Raw genomic sequence first — 25,551 nt, 5'->3', positions numbered from 1 at the left:
AGCTTCAAAACAGTGCAGGCCACCAGAGTTGTGAAAGAGATCAGTTTACCAAGTAAAACAGACAAAATTATATTGTGAAACAGCTAAACAGGTGCCATTGGGGAAGTAAGTTCCTATAAATGAGTGCATTTTTAGTACCACCACCACCACCCCAAAAAAAAGTAAAGGAGGAAAGAATCAATTCCCTTTATTTTCATGTTTGTAAAATTCTATGTATATGTGCAAGGTACACTGTGAGATTTCTTGAAACAACAAAAAAAATCAGATGAGTCACATCCCTGCGTAGTGCAAGCAGGGGAGGGTTTGTTTGTTTTTTTAACCTCATAGCGTACATCCCCACAGCTCTAATTCCCTGCTTCCATAATCCTTACTATAAGTTGTTAGGGGTTTGAGCAAGCCAGTTTCACCCATCCATAAGAAGTTCCTAGCTCCTGGTTCAAGCCAGTAGCCCATCTAGCCCACCATCCTCACAGTGGCCAGCCAGATGCCAATGGGATGCCCACTAGCAGGACCTGAGCACAATACTCTTCCCTCCTGAGGTTTCCAGCGACAGATATTTAAAAGCATACTGCCTCTAATAGTAAAGATAGAACATAGCCATGAGGGTTAGTAGCTATTGACAGCTTTATTCCCCATGGATTTGTTCAACCCTCTTTTAAAGCCAGCCAGGTTGGTTTCTCCACCCTTGAAACTATCACCTCAATATTTTGTCTGTCCTGAATATTTACAGTCCTTATATCATGGGGGATTTAAATTTTCCTTTAAAACTGCCCATGTTATCTATTGCATGCTATTTCTATATTGCCCTTCCTTTTGTAGAGCTTCTCTCATAGATATGTATCTCTGCATAGCAAGGGGAACCTGTCCCCCTCCAAGTAAGTAGAAACTATTCCGTTAGTTTGGGCTGGTCCCATTTTGCTTCCAAACTAATAAAGTAGGCACTCAATTAGAGGGCATGATAAGGTAACTGGAAACTAAAGCTTGGTTTCCATTTTGGTACAGGGGAATGTGTGTGTACGTGTGTGTGTGTGTGACAATGTGTGAATTTCCATCATATACTAATCAAAAAGAAATGTGTTTTAAATGAATGGCAGAATAGCATATTACATCAAAGAAGTTATGCCAGATATCAGATATATGCAATCCCTGTTTGTTGAAAGTGTCACGTGGAAAGCAGCAGATATGTATATTTGCGGCAGGCCTGCCCACCTGCAACAACACTGTAGAAAAGAATAAATGGAGCGACTGAGATATGATACCTGGATTAAAGCTATCATAGGATCCATTAGTATTTCTGCCATATGATACAAAGGCTATACAACTGCCTACCATAAACTACTTTCAGATATGATAACTGCTGCTAGGAGAAAGTTTTGCAAAACACTGGAGATGATTGTTTGTTCAATCAATAGCCGGATGCAAAAGCAAACTTCATGAATTTGCCATCATGTGAAAATGAACAAATTACAACTGAGTGAAACAAGAAAGGCAAAGATGTAATACTAAATGTTCAGCTATAGATGTCTTGCGCTAGTTACTGGCCAAACAGGGCTCATAGACCCACAAATCTACAACAAGCTTAGGGATAGCCATGGTTAAGTGGCAGAGTATATATGCTTGGCATGCAGAATGCCCCATCTTCAATCCATGGTCTCTACATTAAGTAGCAGGACTCCTCTCTGACACCTTGGAGAGTTACATCCACACCATACATTTAAAACACTCTTATACCACTTTATATAGGCCTGTCTTCCCCCCAAAATCCTAGGAACTATAGTTTGTGAAGGGTGCTGACAGCTGTTAGGAAACCCCTGTTCCCTTCACACAGCTACAATCCCCAGAGCAGCTGAACTAACAAACTCTCTTCCCAGGGAACTCTGGGAATTGTAGCTCTGTGAGGGGAATTGAGATTGTCTCCAAACAATTCCCAACACCACAAACTGTAGTTCCCATGATTCAGCCCCTGTCAAAGCACAGCAGTACCCTAACCAGCAACCACAGCTCAACAGAAGAACACACAAGGTCCCCAGTTCGATCCATGGCATGTCCATTGCAAAGGACCAGGTAGCAGAGGATGAGAAAGACCTGCCGCCTGCAGAGATGCTGCCGAGCCAGAGGTGATGATACTGGACAGGGTGAACAAATCATCTGACCTGGTGTATACAACAGTTTCCAATGCCCCAAGGTATGGATTGGCTTATAAGAAAGGAGGAAGGCAATAGCAGATCTTTTCCATTCAATCAGACACGAAAGACACAACTTCAGGATGCTTATCTCAGCCACCAATGGATTGTGTTGATAGGTGGAGAGCTGTCATGGCCACCACCCATTTATCTTCCCTGTGCTGGCTGTGATGCACAATATATCCAAACACCAGTGTGGTCAGATTCTCTTCCATATCCCCTTAAGCTCGGCTGTACTTGGTTGCAAAGAGCAAGCTATAATATAAGCCCAGCCAATGCCGCCGCCTCATCACGGATGGGAAAGAGCCCAGTTCCTGATCTCAGCTAGTACCAAGAGGATCAGTGCTTCAAGGATGCATACTGGATACTCTCCTCCGATTCGGAGTCTGTCTCCAAGTCTGCATAGGTGGGGCGGGGCTGTGGAGCCAGGTTCACCAAGGAAGAGTAATGCAGCTCCTCTTCATTCTTGTTCACCACATTCTCGTAGTCAGGCTTGCTGTCTTCCTAAAGCAGGGGAAGGTGTGGAGTTTAGTGGTAGAACACAGGCTCTGCGTGCAAAAAGGTCTCATATACAACCTCCAGCATCTCCAGGTAGGGCAGAGAAAGACCTCTGCTTGGAATCCAGAGAGCCGCTGCCAGTCATTGTAGACCAGGGGTAGCCAACCTGGTGCCCTCTCAATGGAATTGGACTCCAGCTCCGCTCAGCCCAAACAAACTTGGCCATTGGTCAGGGATGATGGGAGTTGTAGTCCGACAACATCTGGAGAGCACCAGGTCGGGCAAGGCTGTTCTTCTGCATTAAAGGGCCCAGAATTCACCCTGAAACAATATTTCAAAGAATGTCAAACACTGCCAATTTTCCAAGGTTTGGATTTAGTTGAAATTTTGACTGCAACATTTGAATTGATTTTTTTTAAAAAAACAAAACCCTCAAAATTTGTACATTTGCCTGTTTTGATTGGATGAATGCATGAAGTAAGTTGATATAACATTTCATTGTAAGTCATCTATCAGATACAATACTGTCAAACTTTAATTAGTACGTGGCAGAAGCAATGAAGATACTGACTGCTGCTGCCGCATAAAACTGTCCTGTGAGATGCTCTGCTGCAGGGATGGGGAACCTGTGGCCCTGAAGATTCTGTTGGACTTACTTCCCCCTTCATCCCCAACCATTGGCCATGCTGGTTGGGCATGATGGGAGCTAGAGTCCAACATCATCTGGAGAGCCACATGTTCCAGATCCTTGCTCTATTGCATGTTAGATACCAGAAATGGTCAAATAGTAGCTGCTGTCAAATTATGCCAAATATCAGATACTGGCCAGTACTGCATGTTCGCGATATCAGTTACTGTTAAACATTGGCCTCTACCTGTCAGATGCTATCAAAATGCTGACTGCTGCAGAGAATGTTCATTATCAAAATCTGCCGAGAATAAATTTTGACCATGGTGGAGGGCGGGTACTTTTATCTCTAAAACACACATCTAGGAACATAGGAAGCTACCCTATACTGAGTCAGACCACTGGTCTATTTAACTCAGTATTGTCTACACTGATTGGCAGCAGCTCTCCTGGGTTTCAGAACGGGGTTTCTCCCTGCCTTACCTGGAGATGCTTGGGACTGAACCTGCCACCTTTTGCACCAAAGCATATGCTCTGAGCCACTGAGTCATGGTTCTTCTCCAAAGCTCAGTGGCAGAGTATCTGCCTTGTGTGCAGAAGGTCCCATGGTCCATCCCCAGCATCTCCAGGTAGGACTGGGGAATACCCCTGCAGGAAACCCTGGACAGCACCTGTCAGGAAAAACAGACAGTACTCTGTCTACATTGGTCACCTCGCCTCAAATTGAATATTGCAGAGTTGTAAAAAGTTCAGAAAAGGGCAACCAGAATAATCAAGGGAATGGAGCAACTCCCCTATGAGGAAAGGTTGCAACGTTTGGGGCTTTTTAGTTTAAAGAAAAGGCAAGTCAGAGGCAACATGATAGAAGTGTATAAAATATGCATAGCATGGAAAAAGTGGATAGACAAAAGTTCTCCTCCTCTCTCATACCACTAGAAATCATTGACATTCAATGAAGCTGACTGTTGGAAGATTCAGGACAGACAAAAGAAAGGACTTCTTCATGCAGTGCATAGTTAAACTGTGGAACTCACTCCCACAAGAGGCAGGGATGACCACAGACGTGTATGGCTTTCAATGATTAGACAAATTCATGGAGGATAATGCTATCAGTGGCTACTAGCCATGATGGCTATGCTCTGCCACCATACTAAGAGGCAGTATGCTTCTGAAAACCAGTTGCTGGAAGCCACAGGAGGGGAGAGTGCTCTTGCACTCAGCTCCCACTTGTGAGCTTCCCATGGGCATCTGGTTCTGTGAGAATAGGATGCTGGACTAGATGGGCCATTGGTCTGATCCAGCAGGCTTTTTTTATGTCCTTATGTTTTTACTAAGGTAGATGGGCCAATGGTTTGACTCACTATAATGTAGCTTGCACTTAAAGCCTTGAAACATTTCACAGAAGCCACCTACACATTTTTCAGGTGCTCATTGCAAACTTGTGGACTAGCAGCTTGTTGTTGTTTTTTAAAAAATGGGGAAATACTTTCACATGATTGTACATCTGCTATAGCAGGTACCCCTATGGAATTGATTTTAAAAAATCACATTTTGGATTTAGTGATTAGGCTTCCTAGATGCTACAGATGCACCTTCCCCAACTCAGTGCCCTCCAGAAGTTGTTAGATTACAACTCCCACCAGCCCCAGTCAGAATAGTCAACAGTCAGAGATGATGGGAGTTGTAGCTTCATTAAAAGTGCCAATTAATGCAAGCATTTGTTGTTTTCAGTCTTTTGAATGGATCTTTGATTTGCTCCAACACTTTTTATTAAACAGCCACAAATTGAAGAGAGGCAGATTGCTCCCCACCATCACCACTGCTGTGCTGACCATGCCAATAAAAGCTTTGCCTATTGAATTTCTACTTCTCATGCAGCTAATAAAGGCAGAAGGCACAGTGTAAAAATGAAAAGGCTAGGAAAAGAGGGTGTCAAAAGCAGAGACCCCTGGGGCCATGTTACGCTCTGCAGAGATTCGATCTGAGTCATGCAAAGGAAACACATGTTCACCTTTTTTAGACAAATGATTTTCATTTCAAGGGTGATGGTTTCTTGTAAATTGCCAAAAGCAAAAAAAAAAACCAAAAAACACCCCAGCATAAAAGAGAGGAAACTGAATCAGGACAGCACATCCTATGCATTAGCAAGCCTGTTGGGCATGCTTTGACTTGGATTCCTGCAGTGAGCGGGGGGTTGCACTTGATGGCCTTATAGGCCCCTTCCAACTCTACGATTCTATGATTCTATGACTATTCGAGTTTCAGAGCAAGTAAAAAAAAGCAAATGGCACTTGCTCAGTTCATTTTTCATTAGTTCCAAATTCAATGAACTCAGCAGGTCCAGGGCAGTTTGGTCAGTGGTGTCCCTACTGGGATCTGAGCCTGTGGCATATGCCCAACCATGCCAACCCTGAAACCCTTCCCATCTCTTATGCAAATAGTAGGAGAGAGTCATTCACAACCCAAGGGATTCTGCCTTAAAAGGAGCATGTACCTTGGTGGGGAGCCCTGGTTTCTTTACCACACTGTAGACCACAGTTTCATCCAAAGGATCCAGTGGCGGTCTCTGCTTGCTTATACTGTAAGGAACCAAAGAGTCTGTTTAGAAAGGCATTTGGGGTGCAGGGGAGGGATTTAGCAGATAGGCTGCTAACTAGGCTCCCCAACTTGTTGCCCTCCAGATGTTGTGAGACTATAGTTCCCATCAGCCTCAGCCAGCATGGCCAATGGCCAAGGATGATGGCAGTTGTAGCCCACAACATCTAGAGTACAACAAGTTGGGAAAGACTGCAAGAGAACATTTGTTTTGGGTGGGTCCCATACTAATTTCATGCAGGTTGCAATACACAGGAGGAGAGTGATAGAAGTACCGGATGCAAGGGAAGAACAGGGCCCCTGAGTCTTTAAAAATCATGCAACAGAGGTGGTTTCAGGAGGGACAATTGTTCCCACCCACCCCATGACAAGCTACACCGGCTAGAATTCCCTCTTCTACACCGCTGATAAACTCACAGGAGCTCTACTCTCTTCCTATGCACCTGGCCCATCCTAGGGAAAAAAAAAGAATGGATATAGGTGGACCATAGGAAGGGCCTTTACAGTGGTGGCTCCTTACATGTAGATCTCTTTCCCTATTGAGGTGCTTCTGGACCCATCTCTTTTTGATTTTAAAATGTACCTTTTTTGGCAGGTGTTTCAAGCAGGAGAGATCTAGTCAAATGTATTAGTTGATGTTGCTGCTACTATCAGCAATTGCTATCTAGTGATTTGTTCTGCTGTTATTTTTAAGGAATGGGTCATTTTATGGATATTAGGCATTCTTTCATCATAACTGATGTTGTTGTAAACAGCTCTGTCTTGTGAAAAGGGAGATATACCATTAAACAAGGCCTTAGGTTGTATAGTTGGGATTAAAAGTGCCTCCTCCTTCCCTGTGTATGATAATCTTGAATATTACTATGAGGAAGGCAAGGGCTCCAGTGCCTCTAATGATGGTGTGGGAGAGGGAATTTCAGCAGGCGCAGTTAGGTATGCAAGGCTGAGCCAAAGTGTTGAACTTTCCCACCATTTAGTGCACACAATCACCCTAACAGCAACCTAGTATTCCCCTCACCCCTTGACTTTGGCACTAGTGGAGACTGGTGGCTTCAGTGTCAGTGAGGCAGTGAATCCACTCCGCATTTTAGTCCAAACTTTCAAGGAGCTGTCCAAGATACTGAAACCTATTCCCGGAATAGATTCAACACCTTGGATTTCTCCTTGAAAGTTTGGACTAAAACTTGGAGTGGATTCACTGCCCCACTGATATCAGAGCCACCAATCTCCACTGTCTGGCACCTACCCAGGGCTGGTGTTAAGAGTCAGCATTGCTGGGCACCTGCCAAGGCCTGTGCCCCAGTCAGGGTCCCTGTGCCAGTCAATGGTGCCTCCAGGCCTGCTCTTCCTGCTCTTGATTGCTGCTGTCTATTAACCTGCCTTTTCTGAGAGACGAGAGAGAAAAGAGAAGAACCAGTAACCTCACACCCTTTGTCCACTACCACCACCACCACCACTCCTCAGCTTCTCTCTTCTGGAAGTGCTGATGGAGCCCAGAGGGAGACACAAGTGAATGGGCAGCAGTAACAGGGGTGATAAGAGGAAGAAAAGAGCACACTCAGTGATGGATGTCGGAAAATTCCAACAGGAACAGGAGCAGAAATCACTGGCATATTGGCTTATTCTTCTCATGTCCAGAACGGAAATCAATCCAGCGAATCTAAGCAGTATTCACTGTTGCTATCTTCAGTCTGCAAACAATGTGCAATTGATGTCTCCCCTCGGTGCATTTGCTTGCGCTTCCTTTGCATTGCAATAGGGATGTGTGAGAATGTCGATTCGGTTTGCGTTTCAAGCCAAATCTATCAAATTCACATTTTTTGAAACAATATGAGAACTGAAACACAGCCATCCTTTGAAATTTGCACTTTGCCAACCAGTTTTTTTTTTAAAAAAAAATGAATATATGGTGGTGATGAAACAAATGAGATGGAGACTAGAGCGACGTTGGCAGAAGACTCGGAGCGAGTCTGACCAAACACGGGCTAGAGCCTATCTGAAGGCCTACTCCATGGCAGTGCGGGCAGCAAAGAAATTATTCTTTTCAGCCACCATTGTGTCTGCGGGGAGCTGACCAGCAGAGCTGTTTCAAGTAGTCAGGGGTCTCCTACATTCTGGCCCCCGAGAGGGTAATATAGGCCACTCATCAGCCCGCTGTCAAGAATTTGCACGGCACTTCGCAGACAAAATCGTTCAGATTCGTTCCGACTTGGATGCTATAGTTGATACAGGCTCAGTGGATGTAACTTTGGCTCCTGCTTGTCCAATAATAATGGATTCTTTTCAGCTTGTACAACCCGAGGATGTGGACAGGATCCTTGGAGAGGTGAGGCCCACCACATGTCTGTTAGACCCTTGCCCTTCTTGGCTTATTAAAAGTGCCAGAGGGGGCCTAGCCGAGTGGGTGAAGGAAGTGGCCAATGCCTCCCTACAATAAGGCAGAGTTCCAATGTGCCTAAAGGAGGCAGTTGTAAGGCCTTTGTTGAAAAAGCCCTCCCTGGACCCCTCTATTCTGGATAATTATCGACCAGTGTCTAATATCCCATTCCTGGGCAAGGTAATAGAGCGTGTGGTGGCCTCCCAACTACAGGGATTCCTGGATGAAACGGATTATCTAGATCCATTTCAGTCTGGTTTCAGACCTGGTTATGGGACGGAGACGGCTTTGGTCGCCTTGGTAGATGACCTACGCAGAGAACTGGACAGGGGGAGTGTGTCCCTGTTGGTTCTGTTGGACCTCTCAGCGGCTTTCGATACCATCGAACATGGTATCCTTCTGGGTCGCCTTACCGGGATGGGACTTGGGGGCACCATTTTATGATGGCTCCGTTCCTTCCTGGAGGGTCGAACCCAGAAGGTGGTGCTGGGGGATTCCTGTTCGACTCCTTGGCCGTTGGCCTGTGGGGTCCCTCAGGGTTCAGTTCTGTCCCCCATGCTATTTAATATCTACATGAAACCGCTGGGAGAGGTTGTCCGGAGATTTGGGGTTCGGTGCCACCAGTATGCAGATGACACCCAACTCTACTTCTCCTTTCCACCTAATTCCAAGGAAACTGTCTCGGTTCTAAACCAGTGTCTGACAGCAGTGGTGGACTGGATGAGGGTGAACAAGCTGAAGCTTAATCCAGACAAGGCAGAGGTGCTCCTAGTCAATCGAAAGGCGGATCAGAGAATAGGGGTTCAGCCTGTGCTGGATGGGGTTACACTCCCCCTGAAGATGCAGGTTCGCAGTTTGGGTGTGCTCCTGGACTCAGCCTTAAACCTGGAGGCCCAGGTTTCTGCGGTGGCCATGAATGCTTTTGCACAGTTAAGATTAGTGCGCCAACTGCGCCCATTCCTAGAGTCGTCTGATCTGGCTATGGTGACACATGCCTTAGTTATATCCCGCTTAGACTACTGTAACACACTCTATGTGAAGCTGCCTTTGAAGACTGTTCGGAAACTTCAGCTGGTGCAACGAGCTGCAGCCAGAATGTTAACTGGGGATGGTTACAGGGACCATACAACTCCCCTGCTGCAACAGCTCCACTGGCTGCCAGTCTGTTTCCGGACACAATTCAAAGTGCTGGTTATGACCTATAAAGCCCTATACGGCTTAGGTCCAGGCTATCTGTCAGACCGTATCTCCCTATATGAACCTGCCCGGGCCCTGAGATCTTCAGGAGAGACCCTTCTCACAATCCCAACACCTTCACAAGTGCGACTGGTGGGGGCACGAGACAGGGCCTTTTCGGTGGCTGCCCCTAGCCTCTGGAACTCCCTCCCTAGGGAGGCAAGAATGGCCTCCTCTGTGCAGTCTTTCTGCCGACAGCTGAAGACTTTTTCCTTCCGGCAGGCCTTTGGAACTGAAGGTTTTAAGGGTAGTGACTGAAGAGGATGCTGTATGTTATTGTTTTGCCTGTATGCTCCTAAACTGGGTTGCAGTATTTTAAGAGTAATTGGTTTTAACATCTTAATAGTTTAATCCTGTTTCAATGCTGATTTTATATGTTTGTATGTTTTATATTTTTATAGGTTCTTAACGATGTGTACTTGTTTTTATCTGGAAGCCGCCTTGAGTTCCAGTTTGGAAAAAGGGCGGGGTATAAATAAAGATGATAATAATAATAATAATAATAATAATAATAATAATAATAATAATAATAATAATAATGAATAATATATTAGAGGAAAGTGTGCATACAGATGAATATATGAGTGAATGCATCATATGAGAAACAGCTTGCAAAAATGTGTACGTTAGTCTTTTGCTGTTACTTTATTTAATAATTTGCATGTAGCCATTGGCTGTTACAAAAGGAACTATAAACATTTGTACAAAATGAAATAAAACGTTCTGAGTTAAAATACAGAAAAATTCAAACAATTTGATAACAACAACTGTTCGTGACATAGGAGGCTCTGAGTTTCTTAGCTGCCAAAGCAAAATTGGCAATAGGAATTATTATACATGGATCACTGGAAGATAATAGGGAAATCACTGGAAGATAATAGGGAAATCACTGGAAGATAATAGGGAAATCACTGGAAGATAATAGGGAAATCACTGGAAGATAATAGGGAAATCACTGGAAGATAATAGGGAAATCACTGGAAGATAATAGGGAAATCACTATCTGAGCACTACTATTGTTTGGTTGAATTAGTGGTAGTATAAATCTCGCTCTTGGGAAAGAAAACAATGGGCATTCTAGCATATAATGTATCAGATCTTCCGGGACTTTACAGCCTGCTATGCATAGCCTGTCGGCATGCGGGATGCCTTGGTATCTGCCATAGAGATACGCCGAGGACATCACCTGAAAACAGAGTTCAGTATATGCTCTTCTGAGGGGGGCACTTGTCAAAATATCCAGGTAGTGGGGCCACACTTGATTAGGTTTGATCTGAGGAAACCATTTGGAAAATTTTGAGGTAGCAATTACTGAGCTGTCTAGCTTTGCATCCTGATTGTAGTTAGTCAAAACGTTAGTCAAAACTGTCACAAAAATGTGTTCATTAAGAGAAATTCACACTAAGATGCTGTAGAATTTTCATGAGGATTTTTTTAAAAAAATCTTAAATTGCTGCAGAAATGTGAAGAACCGAATTTAAGATTAGAAGAAGGAGAAACTAAGAGAACTGAAATGGACAGTTTTTTTTGCATCCCTACATTGCAGTGAACAGTGTGGAATAACATAATTAATTACCCAGTTAATTACATAAAATTCTGCCATAGTTTTTGACATATTTTTTTTCGGAAGCTGAACATCAGAGGAACGGAAAGAGTGCTACATGAGACAAACACAAGTCAGGATGGAAATCAATGCCTTCCCACATCCCTATATTCAAGGAAGAATGCATAGTGAAAGCATCTTGCCCTAGCTGTTCTCCCCCCCCCAAAAAAAAGAGTGGAACAGGCAAAGCATCTACCACAAGTTTCCCTGACACTCTAGTCTGCTCCCCATCATACCTGGAATAAACAGTGCAGTCGTCAGAGAAACTCGGAGGCAATCTGAGTGCTGCATAAATAACCACATTTTCTGCATCCTGGTTCAGGAATCCGAGGGAGCCATCTGCTCCGCCCACTCTTGGCCTGTTGTTATTAGTACACAGTTTTCCTCCCTTGGCCTAAAGAACAAAGCATTTGTTACTCTCTTGCCTAGGAGGTCTTCCTTTTCTGTGCACAGAGATTCTGAGAAACACCTGAAGCTGCTGAAATCCTCAGTCGCTTTTCTACAGAGCAATTACAGCAGGGGTGGGGAATCTGTGGCTCTCCTGATGTTGCTGGAATAATGGCTTCCATCAGACCATTGACAATGCTTCTCCAACAACATCTGAAGGAGCACAGGGTCTCCAACCCATGGCATGAAAAGCATCAGTCTTCACTGATAAATCAGGTGAATGCACATGTAGGGATGAGAGCAATGTGCAATTCAGTTTGCATTTAAAAGTGAACCTACCAAATCCACACTTACTGAAACATTACCTAAAACACTGCTATCCTTCAAAATTCACACTTCTCTGAATTTTACAGTGCAGTTCTCCAGCCAAGTAATGTGTACAAAATGCATAAAAATATGCATATATTTATGCATATATTTGTGAAAATAACTAACAACAATGCATCATGTTTGGGGAACTTGCTTTGTAAAAATTAATATATTAGGCAAAATTGCATACAAATGCATATATTGGGAGAAATTCACTTTAAAATGCTGATGAATTTTCATGAAGTCTTTTTGTTTTTAAAAAAATGCGAACTGATGTGGAAATGTGGAGAAATGAACTTAAGAGCGGGCACATCCATATGCACAAATGAAAGCCAGTGTAGCATAGTGGCTAGAGCAGACTTCTTCAGCCTGTTGCCCTCCATATATTTGGACTACAACTCCCATCATACATGACAGTACTAGATGAAGCTGAAGGGAGTAGTAGTCCAAAACATTTGGAGGACACCAGGTTGGGTAAGGATAGATGTATATTGGGCTCATGGCCAAACTGCATGATACCTGAAATGTGTAGTTATATTCGACATGCTTGGAATCATAGAACAGTAGAGTTGGAAGGGGCCTACAAGGCCCTCGAGTCCAACCCCCTGCTCAATGCAAGAATCCATCTTGAAGCATGCCTTACAGGTAGCTGTCCAGCTGCCTCTTGAATGCCTTCCATGTTGGAGAGCCCACCACCTCCCTGCAAAATTGGTACCATTGTCATACTGCTCTAACAGTTAGGAAGTTTTTCCTGATGTTCTGCCAAAATCTGGCTTCCTAGAACTTGAGCCCATTTTTCCGTGTCCTGCACTCTGGGATGATCGAGAAGACACCCTTTCAAGTATCTGAAGAGTGCTATCAAATCTCCACTCAATCTTTTCTCAAGTCCAAACATATTTGTTTATTCCTGGTTTGTTTTAACTGTATTTTAATTGCATATTGTGTTGTGCATTAATTTTTGCAAGCCACCTGGTGAGAGCTTACTCAGAAGCATGGTATAATAAAATGAAGAACATTTCAAATGAACAGCAGCTGCAAAAGAACAAAAAAGCTTAATAAGAGTCCTGCTGGATAAGACCAATGGCCCATCTAGTCCAGCATCCTGTTCTCACAGTGGCCAACCAGATGCCCCAAATGGGAAGCCCTCAAGCAGGACCTGAGTGTAGCAGCAACTCTTCCCACTTATGATTCCCAGTAACTGTTATTCAGAGGCATACTGCCTCCCACAGTGGAGGAAGAACATAGTCATTGTGGCTATTAGTCATTGATAGCCTTGTCGTCCATGAATTTGTCTAATCCTCTTTTAAAGCAAGGGAAGGGCAATCAAAGGCTATGGGCACATTAGTTGCCTCAAAGGAAGCAAGAATGGTTTTTCTGGTTGCGTTTTGAAGTGACTCTACCCTCGGCTGGATACAACTCCCTTCCCTACCTCTGACTTCTGATCTTTCAGGATTGCCCACAGCAAAGTGTTGGGCCAATCACTGCCTCTGCCTGAACCTACAGCAAAGTGTTTCTGTTGGCCACACCTGGAGAGGCAACAGGTTGATCTACCAATCAGTTGCAAAATCTGTCTAAAGTTGAATTAAAAAAAAACACTCAAGCTGTTCTAGCTAGTTTTTGAAGCAAAAACAGACAGAGTTGGCAAGCGTTGTGTGCCCCCATTTTCAGAAAATTGGGACCATGGAGGGTTAACCATTTTCACTGCACAACAGTCCCATTTGAGGGGGGTGGCTCTCTGAAGTTGCTGTTTGCCACAGGAGAGAAGCAACTAACATCCTCATACTTGCTGAACTATGATGAGCTAATTAATCCTATTAATTCATGCTAATAATTGCTACTACCAGCAGCATCAAGTGGTCACTTTCTGGTCACAGAATGAGCCACATCCCTTGTTATCTGCCAACCAATTCAGTAACCTTCCCCTCCCACACAATACTGAAGTCAGCAGAGAATTGTACTTAACCTTCTTCACAAAAAATGAGCCTGGTCGTTGTGTCCTGCCTGTGCCTGGATCTGTCATTTTCTTCCTGCAATGGCAGAAAAAGAGAAAGTCCCAGTGGCCATTTGCTGGGCAGTTCCCTGGGGGGCTACCAGCTCTTCCACTGCTGATGTGCCACTTTGTGGGCGAGAGGTACCCAAACCCCTTCACCAAATGGAATGCATGTGTGAGATATTGAGGCGATGATAGGAACATAGGGACCTCCCTCGTACTGAGTCAGACCATTGGTCTATCTATTATTTATGTAGGTTTTTATTTATTTATATACTGCTTAATACCAAAATGGCTTGGAAGCAGTTTACAAGTATCAAATCAATTACAAAATCCAGGGAGCTGTAGTTTGTTAAGGATGTTGAGAGTTGTGAGGAGAACCAAATTCCCCTCACAGAGCTACAATTGTCAGAGTGGTTCAACTGTCAATCCATTTCCCAAGAAACTCTGGGAATGGTAGCTCTGTAAGGGGAATAGGGGGTTCACATGTCAAGCCGAATCTATAAAATTTGCACTTTCCAAAACAGCCTGAAAACTGAAACACAGCCATCCTTCAAAATTTGCACTTATGTGAATTTGTAGTGCAGTTCGCCAACCCACCAATGTTTACAAAAATTCATATATTGGAGAAAGTGTGCATAAAAATATGAGTGAAAATAATATAAAAATGCATGCTAAAAGGAGAAATTGTTTCAAAAATGTGTTTTATTAGGAGAAATTTACACTAAAGTGCTAGAGAATGTTCATGAGGATTTTTAAAAAAAGAAAAATTCACAAATTGTTGCAAAAATGTGGAGAACTGGATTTAAGATTGGAAAATTAAGAAACTGAGAGAACCACAAATGACAGATATTTCCTTAGGGGGCAACAATATTTTTTGTTCTTTCCAGCATCTGTGTAACGCTGCCAACCTCCTGAGAAAGTTGGCCCACCATGGGAAGGGGACCCTTTAGCTGAGGACTCTCAGCTGAAGACATCTTGTGAAAGGTCCCCCACACAGAAGAAGAAAAAAAGCAAATCTGGAGCTTGAGCTTGGGGGAGTAGCTGTTGTGGGAGCAGGGATAACTAGATTCACAGCAGCCCCTGCTCCTCATGCAGATCTCCACCCCTCTGCCTTGCTCCATTTAATGCAACAGGTACGGCCTTTCACAGTTGCAGACATTCAACAGGTACCACTTGACATGAACATGCAATGTCCACCATGGATATGCAATGAGAGGAAGAAGAGTTTACCAGCTGGATTTCAGCCTGTGGCTCTTTTGGGTTTCATCGGGAGCTCTTTGACCATCATATGAACCTTTTAAGGCACAGTGTTTTCCTTCAGTGGAGATGTTTTACAGCCAAGGAGGCCAATAGAGCAAGGTAGCATATCCTCCCTGGGAAGCATCATCACCAATTAAAGACCTGCTTGAATCAAAGAAGCCCTCCCTAGCATCACTTACCATCTCCACAGGCCATAGCACAGCATCCCCTTCAGGATGATCACGACAAGGACACTGCCGAGGCCAATCAGGCCACGCTTCACCATTGCAGCTCTGCTGTCTGCACGACACAAAAAGGAGAATGACCAGTGTTTGCAGGAACTGGATCTAGCAGTGAAGGTGTTTTTGTCTGATCCCAAGCAAGTCTGGGCTGGTTCAGTGTGCTCAGTGAACCTCCACCGGGTTCGTCTCACTCCTCCTTCATATGTGTGTGCCTTGCAAGCTGTGGGAAGGGCCATAGTTCAGTGGTAGAGCATCTGCTTCTCATACCAAAGATCTCAGGTTCAATCTCAGGTTGTGTTTTTTAAGTGCTCATGAAAATTCATCAGCATTTCAGTGTGAATTTCTCCTACTATCCCCCTTTTTGCAGATGAATTCCCATGGATTTTTGCATGTTATTTTCACCGGTACATGTATTTTTACAGACACTTTTCCCCAGCATGTGCATTTTTGTATACATTACTTGTCTGGAGAACTGCATTGTGGATGCCTTCTAGGATCCCTGCCCCTCAATGGCACTACTTCACTCTCCTTGAGTGTTTTTGCCCGGCTAAAATGTGTCCTGAATTCTGATAATGCCTTTTGCTTCCCTGGGTAGGGTATAGAGAGGTTTGTATGACTGTGATTAGAAATTAGCCTATTGTAAAGGTAAAGGTAAAGGTGTTCCCGCACTTGTAGTGCGAGTCATTTCCGACTCTTAGGGTGACGTCTTGCGACGTTTACTAGGCAGACCGTATATATGGGGTGGGATTGCCAGTTCCCTCCCCGGCCTTTCTTTAACCCCCAGCATATGCCGGATACTCATTTTACCGACCACGGATGGATGGAAGGCTGAGTGGACCTCGACCCCTTTTACCGGAGATTCGACTTCCTCCTTCCATTGGAATCGAACTCCGGCTGTGAGCAGAGCTTCGGCTGCGTTACCGCCGCTTACCACTCTGCGCCACGGAGGATCTTTAGCCTATTGTACAAAGGTAAAATTCACATTCAGCACTCTGCCCACTTTTGCCTTTGACACCATCCACCATTGACATATGGCTCTTGGAAAGTTGCCCAGAAGGACGTGTGGCCCTCAGGCTGACAAATGCCGGTCCCATGCTGACTGAAAAATAATGCCAGCCCCACTCACCCCTGCTGCTGAAAATGAACATGCCGTTAGCCACCCTTGCAGAAACCTCCATGGATCATAACTAACAGTAACTATCAGCATGCAGTTCTTAACAACGGATGGTCACCAAGCTACTGAAACAGTATTAGACTTCTGGACCTGCCATTACTAACTACTCACAGTACACAGTGAGGACTGTGGCTGGTGACTCCTGCTCAGAGATGTAATTGGCCGTTTTGCAGTGATAGGATCCTGATTGCTTGACCTGGATTTTTTTAAGATGAAGCATTTTGGAAGTCTCCTGGAGCAATTGTCCATTCCAGTACCACTTATAAACATCAGCTGATGGCTTGGCCTCACTGTCACATCGCAAGGAGACATTCATTTCCTCAATGATAGCATCCTGGGTATTCAGGAACAATTGGACATTACGAGGCCCATCTGTCAGAAAAGGGGGAAATGACCTGTTCAGCACAGTCTGGTATTTGTCCTCATGGATCTCCATATCACCTTAAGGCAGGCTAAGCTGAAGCCTGAGTTCAAGCAACCAGAACCAGAGAGTTACAGGCAGGACACGATGGATTCCACACAAGACCAAGATCTGGTCTGGGTGTAAAACTCCACATCCTGAGAATCTCTGCTGTCATTTTAAAAAGAAGCAGCTTTTGAGTTTCTAGTCCTTATGATGGCAAAGAGAGGTTTTAAAGGGACAAAGCAGGGAGATGTGCAGTTGCTGCTGAACATGGCAGCCACCATTCCCCAATGTAGTCAAACTATTTACTCATGTCATGATGTCACGACTATGTTCTATATTTCCCCACCAATCACCAAGATCAGCCAGTGATGTGGACTAGATGCCACATAATGCAGAAAGCTGTGGCATTGGGGCATGGGTAAGTTCTACAATACGGAAAATGGAGAAAGGCCAGATGTGGATGTATTGAGCAGCAGCTGCTGTGCATTTACTAGAGTGTTCAGTTTGACCCAATGCATGCACATATGTGTATTTGTGTGTGCAAGACCTAATGAAATCTTGGAAACCACAAGGAGAATTTCCAGGGGTCAGAGTGTGCCCCTGTATAAATTTTGGGTTCGCACCATGAACCACGCAAAAGCAGAATAAACTATGCAAATATATGAAAATGGTGAAAAAGGTATGTTGTGATCATAATTGTGTTTTAATCTTATTTTTAGTTTACTGCTGTATTAATTTTTAAAATAATTAATTGTTTTTAACTGTTCTTGTAAACCACCTAGAGGTTTCTTACAATCAAGCAGTATATCAGTTTTGCGAAATAAAATAAATAATTGCTATTATCATTCAAAAAGATGACACAAAAGATTGTGCCAAGCTGAATTCTGTTTGGTGGTGGTTATTTAAATGTTGAAGATGTTTTGTCTGCTAGGGATATACAGAACACCCTCTACTACCTACCTTAGGGATGGTTTAATGCAGATCTTTTTGCTCCTTTTAGAATTCCTTGGATGCTTTGCCCCATATGGGCATCTCCAAATTCATCTTCAAATTTCACTTTAGGCAGAGTTTGGGGGTAGCTCCAATTTCAGCTTTATCATTGTGTTTGGAAACACAGCTTACCCTCCACCTTCACGATCTTTGCCTTCAAAGTGCAGGGCTTCTGTGCCCTTTGGCCCTTTAGAGCAGTGGTACCCAAAATATTTTTCCCATGGACCACTTGAAAATTGCTGAGGGTCTTCTTGGCTTAAAGATTTTCTGCCTGCTATAGCAATTGTAAGGCATTGTGCTAGATACATACAGCCATGCTGCGGACCATTGGAATGATGCTTGGGTACCACAGTTTGGGAACCCCAGCATTAGAAGACTTTTTCCCCAATGCAAATTGTGGGCATGGGGACAGGTGTAAAAGTGTGAGGTGGCCCCAACCACTTTTGGCTCTGATCCCACCCACTGGCTGCACCCGCACTGGCATATGGGCCCTGACGCATTACCCCAAGGGGAATACAGCCCTCAAGGCAGGGAAGGATAAAGGTTCCCCAGCCCAGCCCAGCCAAAGTGCTGAAGACAAGATGTTGGAAGTTTGTACTCAGCTAGAAGCAATGCCTAGAGGCCAGAGCAAGGGAATCAAATTCTTTGGTCTGTTTGTTTTTCTCACCCTACAGGACTCTCTCCTTCTCATACTCACATTGGACATCCAACAGAACAGCTGCTGAGATGCGTGATGAGCCCACACTGTTTTTGGCTACACAAGTGTAACTGCCAGAATCCCTTAGATCCACTTTCTCAATGGTCAGCATAGACTCCAGCTGCAGCCTTTGCCTATCTTTGTACCATGTGTAGGTGAGTTCCTGGGGGTTGGCTGCTCCCGCTTCACATCTCAGCTGAAAAAAGCTACCTTCACTGATCGGACCCACTGGTCCTCGCACAGCTTTCACCTCCTTAGGGACAACTGCAGGAAGAGAGATCAAAGGTAAAGTATCACATGAGATGCCCCCACCCCTGCAATGGCACCTGAACCCTCTTCCACCCACAAAAAAACCCCACAACACCTTGGGATCTGCTGCACACAGATGTCACTGTGGTAAAGCTAAATTTAAAAACTTGGAACCTCACATGTCATCTCAAAAGGTACGTGCTGGCTGAACTCAGTAGCCCTGCTCCTGAAACTCACCATTCATTCTCATGCCACCAGTGGGTGCTTATTGCTTGCACCACCCTCAACTCCAAGGAGCACCAAAAGAAAGTTCTCCAAAACCTGGTTGCCCCGATGGGTCTGCCTCCATAAGGTTTAACTGACAATGGTTCGCAATTTCTATGGGCAAGGGTCCAAGACGTTCATGAAACATAACAGATATCAAGCAGTTGTCATCCACAGTATATCACCTGTCTAAACCAAGAGGCTCTATCTATACCAACAGGATATCATTCCCTGATTTGGCTAGGCCATATCAGTTCAGCATACAATTCTGTGCATGTCTTGTATAAACAGGTAGAGGAGATGCATATCCTGTGCACTACTGCCACACAGCATGTGTGGATCAAATTTGCCATATGAATGTGCCTGCTCTCTCACAGGCTCTCCCTCTCCCTGTAAACATGCTGTGTTTGAAAGTGAGGTGTTTCAGGACTTTGAGTAGCATTACTCACAGTGTACATCCACAATGAGTGGTGCAGATGAAGTACAGCTGACGGCATTGCATGCTTCACATTTGTAACTCTTGGCCTTTTCAGGTGGTGCAGAAAAGCTATACACTTGCTTAGTATGACGTAAAGGTTTCTCTGACTTATACCATTTGTAGGAGCGGTAACTGGGGTTACTGCTGCCTACAGTGCAGTTCAGTGTGATGATTTCTTCTTCTTTTATGGGCAGATGGTTATCCAAGGTAAGCTGGACATTCCTGGGAGCATCTGGAAAATCAGATCAATGCATGTTTTTTTCCCCATCTGAGAAACATAGTCCATGATGATGATGCTTCATTAAATGTACATAGTTGGGAAATGTGCAGAATAACCAGTCAAACACATTCACCAAAATAGCAAAGAATGAGCATAAATATCTATAAATGGGAATGTTCCACATTGGCCAGTTAATAATACTGATAATCTCCAGAATGACTTTGAGCAGAAACATTGAGAAAGACATTGGGGTAAGAGCAAGGAAGGAGACCTTGTGGCCCTGCAGATATTATTGGACTTCAACTCTCAACAGTGCCAGCTAACATGACTAATTGTTGAGGGTGATGGGAATTGTAGTCCTACAACATCTGGGGGGCCACACATTCCTCATCCCTTGAGTAGATAATTCTAGCTTAAAGAGACTAATGGTCTGATTCAGTATAATAGTTTGCAGAACAATTATAGAGAAACAAATCATATACAAAGAGTACCTGTATTGTACTAATATGTTTTCAACCGTATATAAAAGTAACATTACTACAGGACACTGGTAAACCATACATTTCAACAAATAGTCTTTTTCCAGTTCCTGCAGATGAACAGTAATTTCCAATTCCTTGTGGGGGAGGGAAGAACTTATAAGACTTCAACTTGCATGTTGAAGTGCACTAGTCTTTCCAGAATGGTGTGTGTTGTAAATCTGCCAGCTTGATGGATTTTTCAGAGCTTGGAAAAGTTACTTTTTTGAACTTCACCTCCCATCAGCCCCAGCTAGCATTGCCACTGGATTGGGCTGATGGGAGTTGTAGTTCAAAAAAGTAACTTTTCCAAGCTCTGCTTATTCTATAGGAAAACTACTACTGATTTCCAACCATGATTCGGTAAACAAGATAAGCTGTCTGGAGCGCTATCCTCACTCCACAGGCCCAAGGAAAGTACGGTGGCTGCTGGATCATGACCGATGAAAGCTAATAACAGGGAGGCAGGCATGATGTAATTACTTCCCACTTTGCCAGCCCCACTCACATGATCAGCATCATTCAGATATTACTGGCTGTGGCATGGGAGCACCCAACACACAGTGGGTCCCTCTCCACAGCACTGAGGGTAGCATATGTGGATGCCCCCAGGTATAAAGTCTGTACAGGTGGGCGAACCTGACAGTGCAGAGGTGGGCCTTGTGCATTCCACTTTACAGCACTTTAAGGAGAGGGCTGCAGCTCAGTGGCAGACCTTTGGCTGTGCCTACAGAAGGTCCCAGGTTCCATCCCTGGCATCTCCTAGTAGGGCTAGGAGGGCCTCCTACCTGAAACTTTGGAGGGTTGCAGCCAGCCAGTGTAGACAACACTGAACTAGATGGACTCAATGGTCTGACTCAGTATAAGGCAGCTTCCTCTGTTCCTAACTGAACCTCTGGGGCATCAAGGGCCCACATTCTCTTTACAGTGGCCAGCAAAGAAGGAGCTGCCCTGACTCCCTGGTAAGGGTGAGGAAATCTGCCCATTCTGGGTTCTCTCTGTTTCTCATTTTCCCACTGTTAAGTTCAGTTCTCCACATTTTTAAAAAAGTGCTCATGAAAGTTCATCAGCATTTTAGCATGAATTTCTCCTAATATCCCATTTTTTCCAGAGTAGGTTCCTGTAGCATCATGGATTTTTGCATGTTATCTTCACTGATGTATGCATTTTTATGCACATTTAATCCTTCTATGTACATTCTTGTGCACATTCCTTAGCTGGAGCACTGCACTGCAGAATTTGGAGGAGTGTGAATTTCAAAGCATAGTGCGTCTGAGTTCCCATATTATTTCTGAAAGTGCAAAATAGGTAAGTTCACTTTTAAATGCAAAAAAATCCCTTCCCCATCCCTTGCTCCCTGGCCAGCATGAACATGGAGAAGGCTGACACAGAAAGGGGTGAGTCTATCCCATCTCTCTCAAGTGAGCTCTGTCTGCATGATGACCAGTGAGCAAAAGATATGCTCCCATCCCAGCCAGCATGGTATGTGGTGGCTCTGCACCACAGGGATGGGTGAGAATTTCCATTCAGTTCACACTTCAAGCTGAATCTATCAAATTTGCACTTTCCAAAACAATATAAGAACTGAAACACAACCATCCTTCAATTTTTTATTATTATTATTATTTATTAAATTTATTAGTCGCCCATCTGGCTGGATGTCCAGCCACTCTGGGCGACGTACAAGATAAAAACAATACATTAAAACGTTAACTTTTAAAACCATAACAATAAAAACCTAACCCACCCCAAAAGCCTGCCTGAAGAGCCAGGTCTTCAAGGCCCGGCAGAAGCTCATCATAGAAGGGGCAAAACATATTCTTATTCAAAACATGTTCTTATTCAAAGTTTGCAATGTAGTTCGCCAACCAGACCATGTTGATGAAACTGCATACGTTGAGAGAATAAAAATAAATATATGCATAAAAATAAACATACAAGTAAAAATAACATACAAAAATGTATTCTGTGACCAGAAAATTCCTTGCAAAAATATGTACATTAGTCAAAACTGCCTATAAAAATGTGTTAGGAGAAATTCGCACTAAAAGGATTTAAATGAAAAATTCATGTATTGCCTCAGAAATGTGGAGAACTGAATTTAAAATTGGAAAAGTGAGAAGCGGAGAGAACCAAAGTTGACAGGACTTTCCATTCCTAGGTCCACCACATGGTTTGCATGCTGGACATCAATATCCTTGGCCTCTCCAAATTTATTGATTTTTTAAGGATCAGGTAACAGGTAATGGGGAGCCCAGCTGTGACCCTGGAAACCTGCTGGCAGTCAATGCCTCAGCTACTCTGTGGCAGCTTCCTATCTTTCTTTAGATCCTTCACTTCCTGAATCTGAAGTTACTTACATTGAACATCCAAAGTGACGCGTGAAGATGACGAATTGCCAATGTTGTTGTAGGCTATGCAGTAATAGCTATCAGGCTGGATTGCCTCAAAACTCAGCCACTCATCGTTTCCGATTACGTGAGATGCACTACCTTTGTACCATTTGTAACTATTGGTGGGAGGATTCCCTCGGGAAGAACACTGCAAACTGACATGGTCCCCTTTCTTGATGGTCCCAGATTGAACTGTAATCTTCATGTCCTTTGGTGGGTCTGGGGGAGAGATATTATTGACTGGAATCAGAACTCCCATTTCAAATAGTTCAGGGGAAAAAGATTTATAAGTCTGCTTGGGGGACTGAAAAGCAGCAAAAGAATAATATGTGTATGCAGTTATTTGAATAGATAGCAAAACTGGCCCCACTATTAGGCAGGGTGAGTCAGCCCACCCAGAAGGGACACTTTGAATACCATTAAAAAGGCAGAAGATGAAGATAATTAATCTTTACAAGCCATGGAGGAGTCAGAATTTTCTAATGGCATCAATTATTTGTTCTTTTGGTCTACTGAGAAAGTCCATATACAGAAAGATGTTGTGCAGTTCAGCACTACAGGAGTTAAAGGAGGGCCAAACTTGACATGATGGGAAGTATTTATATCGAAATTAACATGCCTCTTTATTGGTTGTGTAATAGGAGCCTCAGGTCTGGGGGAGGAGTTTAACTCTTTCTATCCCTGCCACGATCCTAGCGAAAATCAGAAGCAGCTACTTGCATTTCAAGGGAATCCCCAGCTGGGGACTGATATCCCAGTCTTCATTGCAAATACTCCAAGGATAATAGTTTTAGCTACTGCATCCTGGTGTGCAGAGCAATCCAAAATCTTGATCTGCTAGGTTGGAGAGGGTTGGGATGAGGCAGAGGTAGCCCTCTGTTCAGCCCTGCCTGGCTATGTCAGCTTCTACTGTCAGGGGAGAGCCTCCATCAAACTGTGCCCCAATCTGTGTGCCCAAACGATGGGTGGGTGAAAACTACCGCTGGCAGGATCCCCACCAACAGTAGCCAACATAAACCTCTGAAACAAGGAGGATCCTGACCCGCCCTGCTGCCATCACATGATGACAATGGGGCCCAGGCCAGGCCTCTTCACTGTACCAGCCTGGGAGCTGGCATAGCTTCTTCTTCCTCCTACCCCTTCCTTCCTTCCACCCTAGCTGGCATAAACAGCAGCACTGTGGATGTGTCAGTGTCTATGACAGTCTGTTAAGCCCAGCCACAGCCAGAATTTTATATTGTATACCAAAGGAGTATATTACATAAGACCAATGGTGCATTGATTTACCAGAGTGTACAATTGACTTTAAAGAAGCTATTTCCAGATTTTGCTCCTGCATTCTTGGTAGTCTCATAATGCATGGAATGCAAAAGAAAAAAGCCTTTCTCTTCTGATAGATGCAAAGGACCTCAGAGGAAGGGGAGAAAGAAAGAGGGAAGTAATGGCTGGCTGCAAAGTCTGATGGCATCATTCGCCAGCCCAATGAAGAAACTCACACTGGACATCTATGGTCAATGTTTCTGAACGGACAGTTCCAATTTCATTTATAGCATCACATCTGTAACGACCAGAATCCTGCTCTTCCACAGCATCCCATTCAATTTTGGAGTCGGTACAGTCAGGCTTCCTGTTATTCTCCCAATACCATTGGTATTTAACTTCTGGGTTGCTCCTGTCGATCGTACATTTGAGAGAGAGTTTCTCCCCTTCTCGGACTACGATTCCAGGCGTCGCAGTCAGGTTAACTCCTGGGGGGGCATCTGAAATAAGCCAGAATTCAGGATAAAATATAGAAATCAGATGTGTTGTAAGAAACCGACAGAAGCTACAAGGCTTGAGGTCCTGGAATTTAAGTAGGGATCCTTAATTGTGGCCCCTTCCAGTCTTTCAGGGACTCCCAATACATTTTGTACTCACTGACAGTACAGATATCCTTTCAAGTACAAAATATACATGCCTCTTGTCGGAAGGATGTGCTTGGTCTTGTACCCAGGTTCGTGTCCCCTTAGAAACGTAGGAAGTGTGCGTCAGACCACTGGTCCATCTAGTTCAGTATTTTCTGCTCCAGCCTCCCCCAACCTGGTGCCCTCCAGATGTTTTTGGACTAAAACTCCCATCAGCCCCAACAAGAATGGCCAATGGTCAAGGATGATGAATGTTGTAGTCCAAAACATCTGGAGGACACCATGTTGCGGAATGGCGGGATATAAATTTAATAAATAAATAAATGCCTGGCAGCAGCTCTCCATGGCTTCAGAGAGGAGATTGTTGCCAGCCCTACCAGGTGATGCCAGGGATTGAACCTTGGACTTTTGGCACGCTACTGCAGGCGTCACTCATAAGACACTTGGAAGTAGTGGCATGATTCTTTCCAAGCCTTGACTCCCCAGTATCTTAACTGTCCACGTCAACACCCTTCTGACTTGAAGTGAAGTGTATCTATCTCCTAATTGGATGTCAGCTACTGAGGGTTACCAATTGCAACATTTAATGAGGGTTAGACCCAGAGCTTGGAAAAGTTACTTTTTTGAACTACAACTCCCATCAGCCCAATCCAGTGGCCATGTTGGCTGGGGCTGATGGGAGTTGTAGTTTAAAAAAGTAACTTTTCCAAGCTCTGGTTGGACCATTGGATACAGACAGTGCTCCATCAAAGGATTCCTGGTTTTAATGACTACCAAACTGACTGCATATGCGCTTGAATAACGGGCTGAGGAATAGCATATAGGAACTTCTTCTTTTTCTTTCTACAAATGACTTCAAAGAGGAAAGTTCTTTGCTTTCACCCCATTCCCATGTAGTCTATTGTACA

General features: G+C 44.1%; 1 protein-coding gene across 1 annotated transcript in view; it reads right to left on the bottom strand.

The window, feature by feature from the left end:
- Positions 1-201: 201 nt before the first annotated feature.
- Positions 202-25,551, bottom strand: part of LOC133370363 (B-cell receptor CD22-like) — a 44,816-nt gene continuing 19,466 nt past the window's right edge. The window contains exons 6-15 of the mRNA XM_061596574.1: positions 24,236-24,499; positions 22,707-22,958; positions 19,580-19,840; positions 18,618-18,881; positions 16,636-16,896; positions 15,309-15,408; positions 13,840-13,903; positions 11,357-11,514; positions 5,804-5,888; positions 202-2,687 (exon numbers count right to left, since the gene is read on the bottom strand). Coding sequence (XP_061452558.1) covers positions 2,523-2,687; positions 5,804-5,888; positions 11,357-11,514; positions 13,840-13,903; positions 15,309-15,408; positions 16,636-16,896; positions 18,618-18,881; positions 19,580-19,840; positions 22,707-22,958; positions 24,236-24,499 — 1,874 coding nt within the window. The 3' untranslated portion in view covers positions 202-2,522. The remainder of the gene's footprint in view (positions 2,688-5,803; positions 5,889-11,356; positions 11,515-13,839; positions 13,904-15,308; positions 15,409-16,635; positions 16,897-18,617; positions 18,882-19,579; positions 19,841-22,706; positions 22,959-24,235; positions 24,500-25,551) is intronic.

This window comes from Rhineura floridana, chromosome 15, assembly GCF_030035675.1.
Source record: "Rhineura floridana isolate rRhiFlo1 chromosome 15, rRhiFlo1.hap2, whole genome shotgun sequence".
Classification (NCBI taxonomy): domain Eukaryota; kingdom Metazoa; phylum Chordata; class Lepidosauria; order Squamata; family Rhineuridae; genus Rhineura; species Rhineura floridana.
The sequence above is the reverse complement of the archived record's forward strand: the minus strand, read 5'-3'. Positions and strand labels throughout refer to the sequence as shown.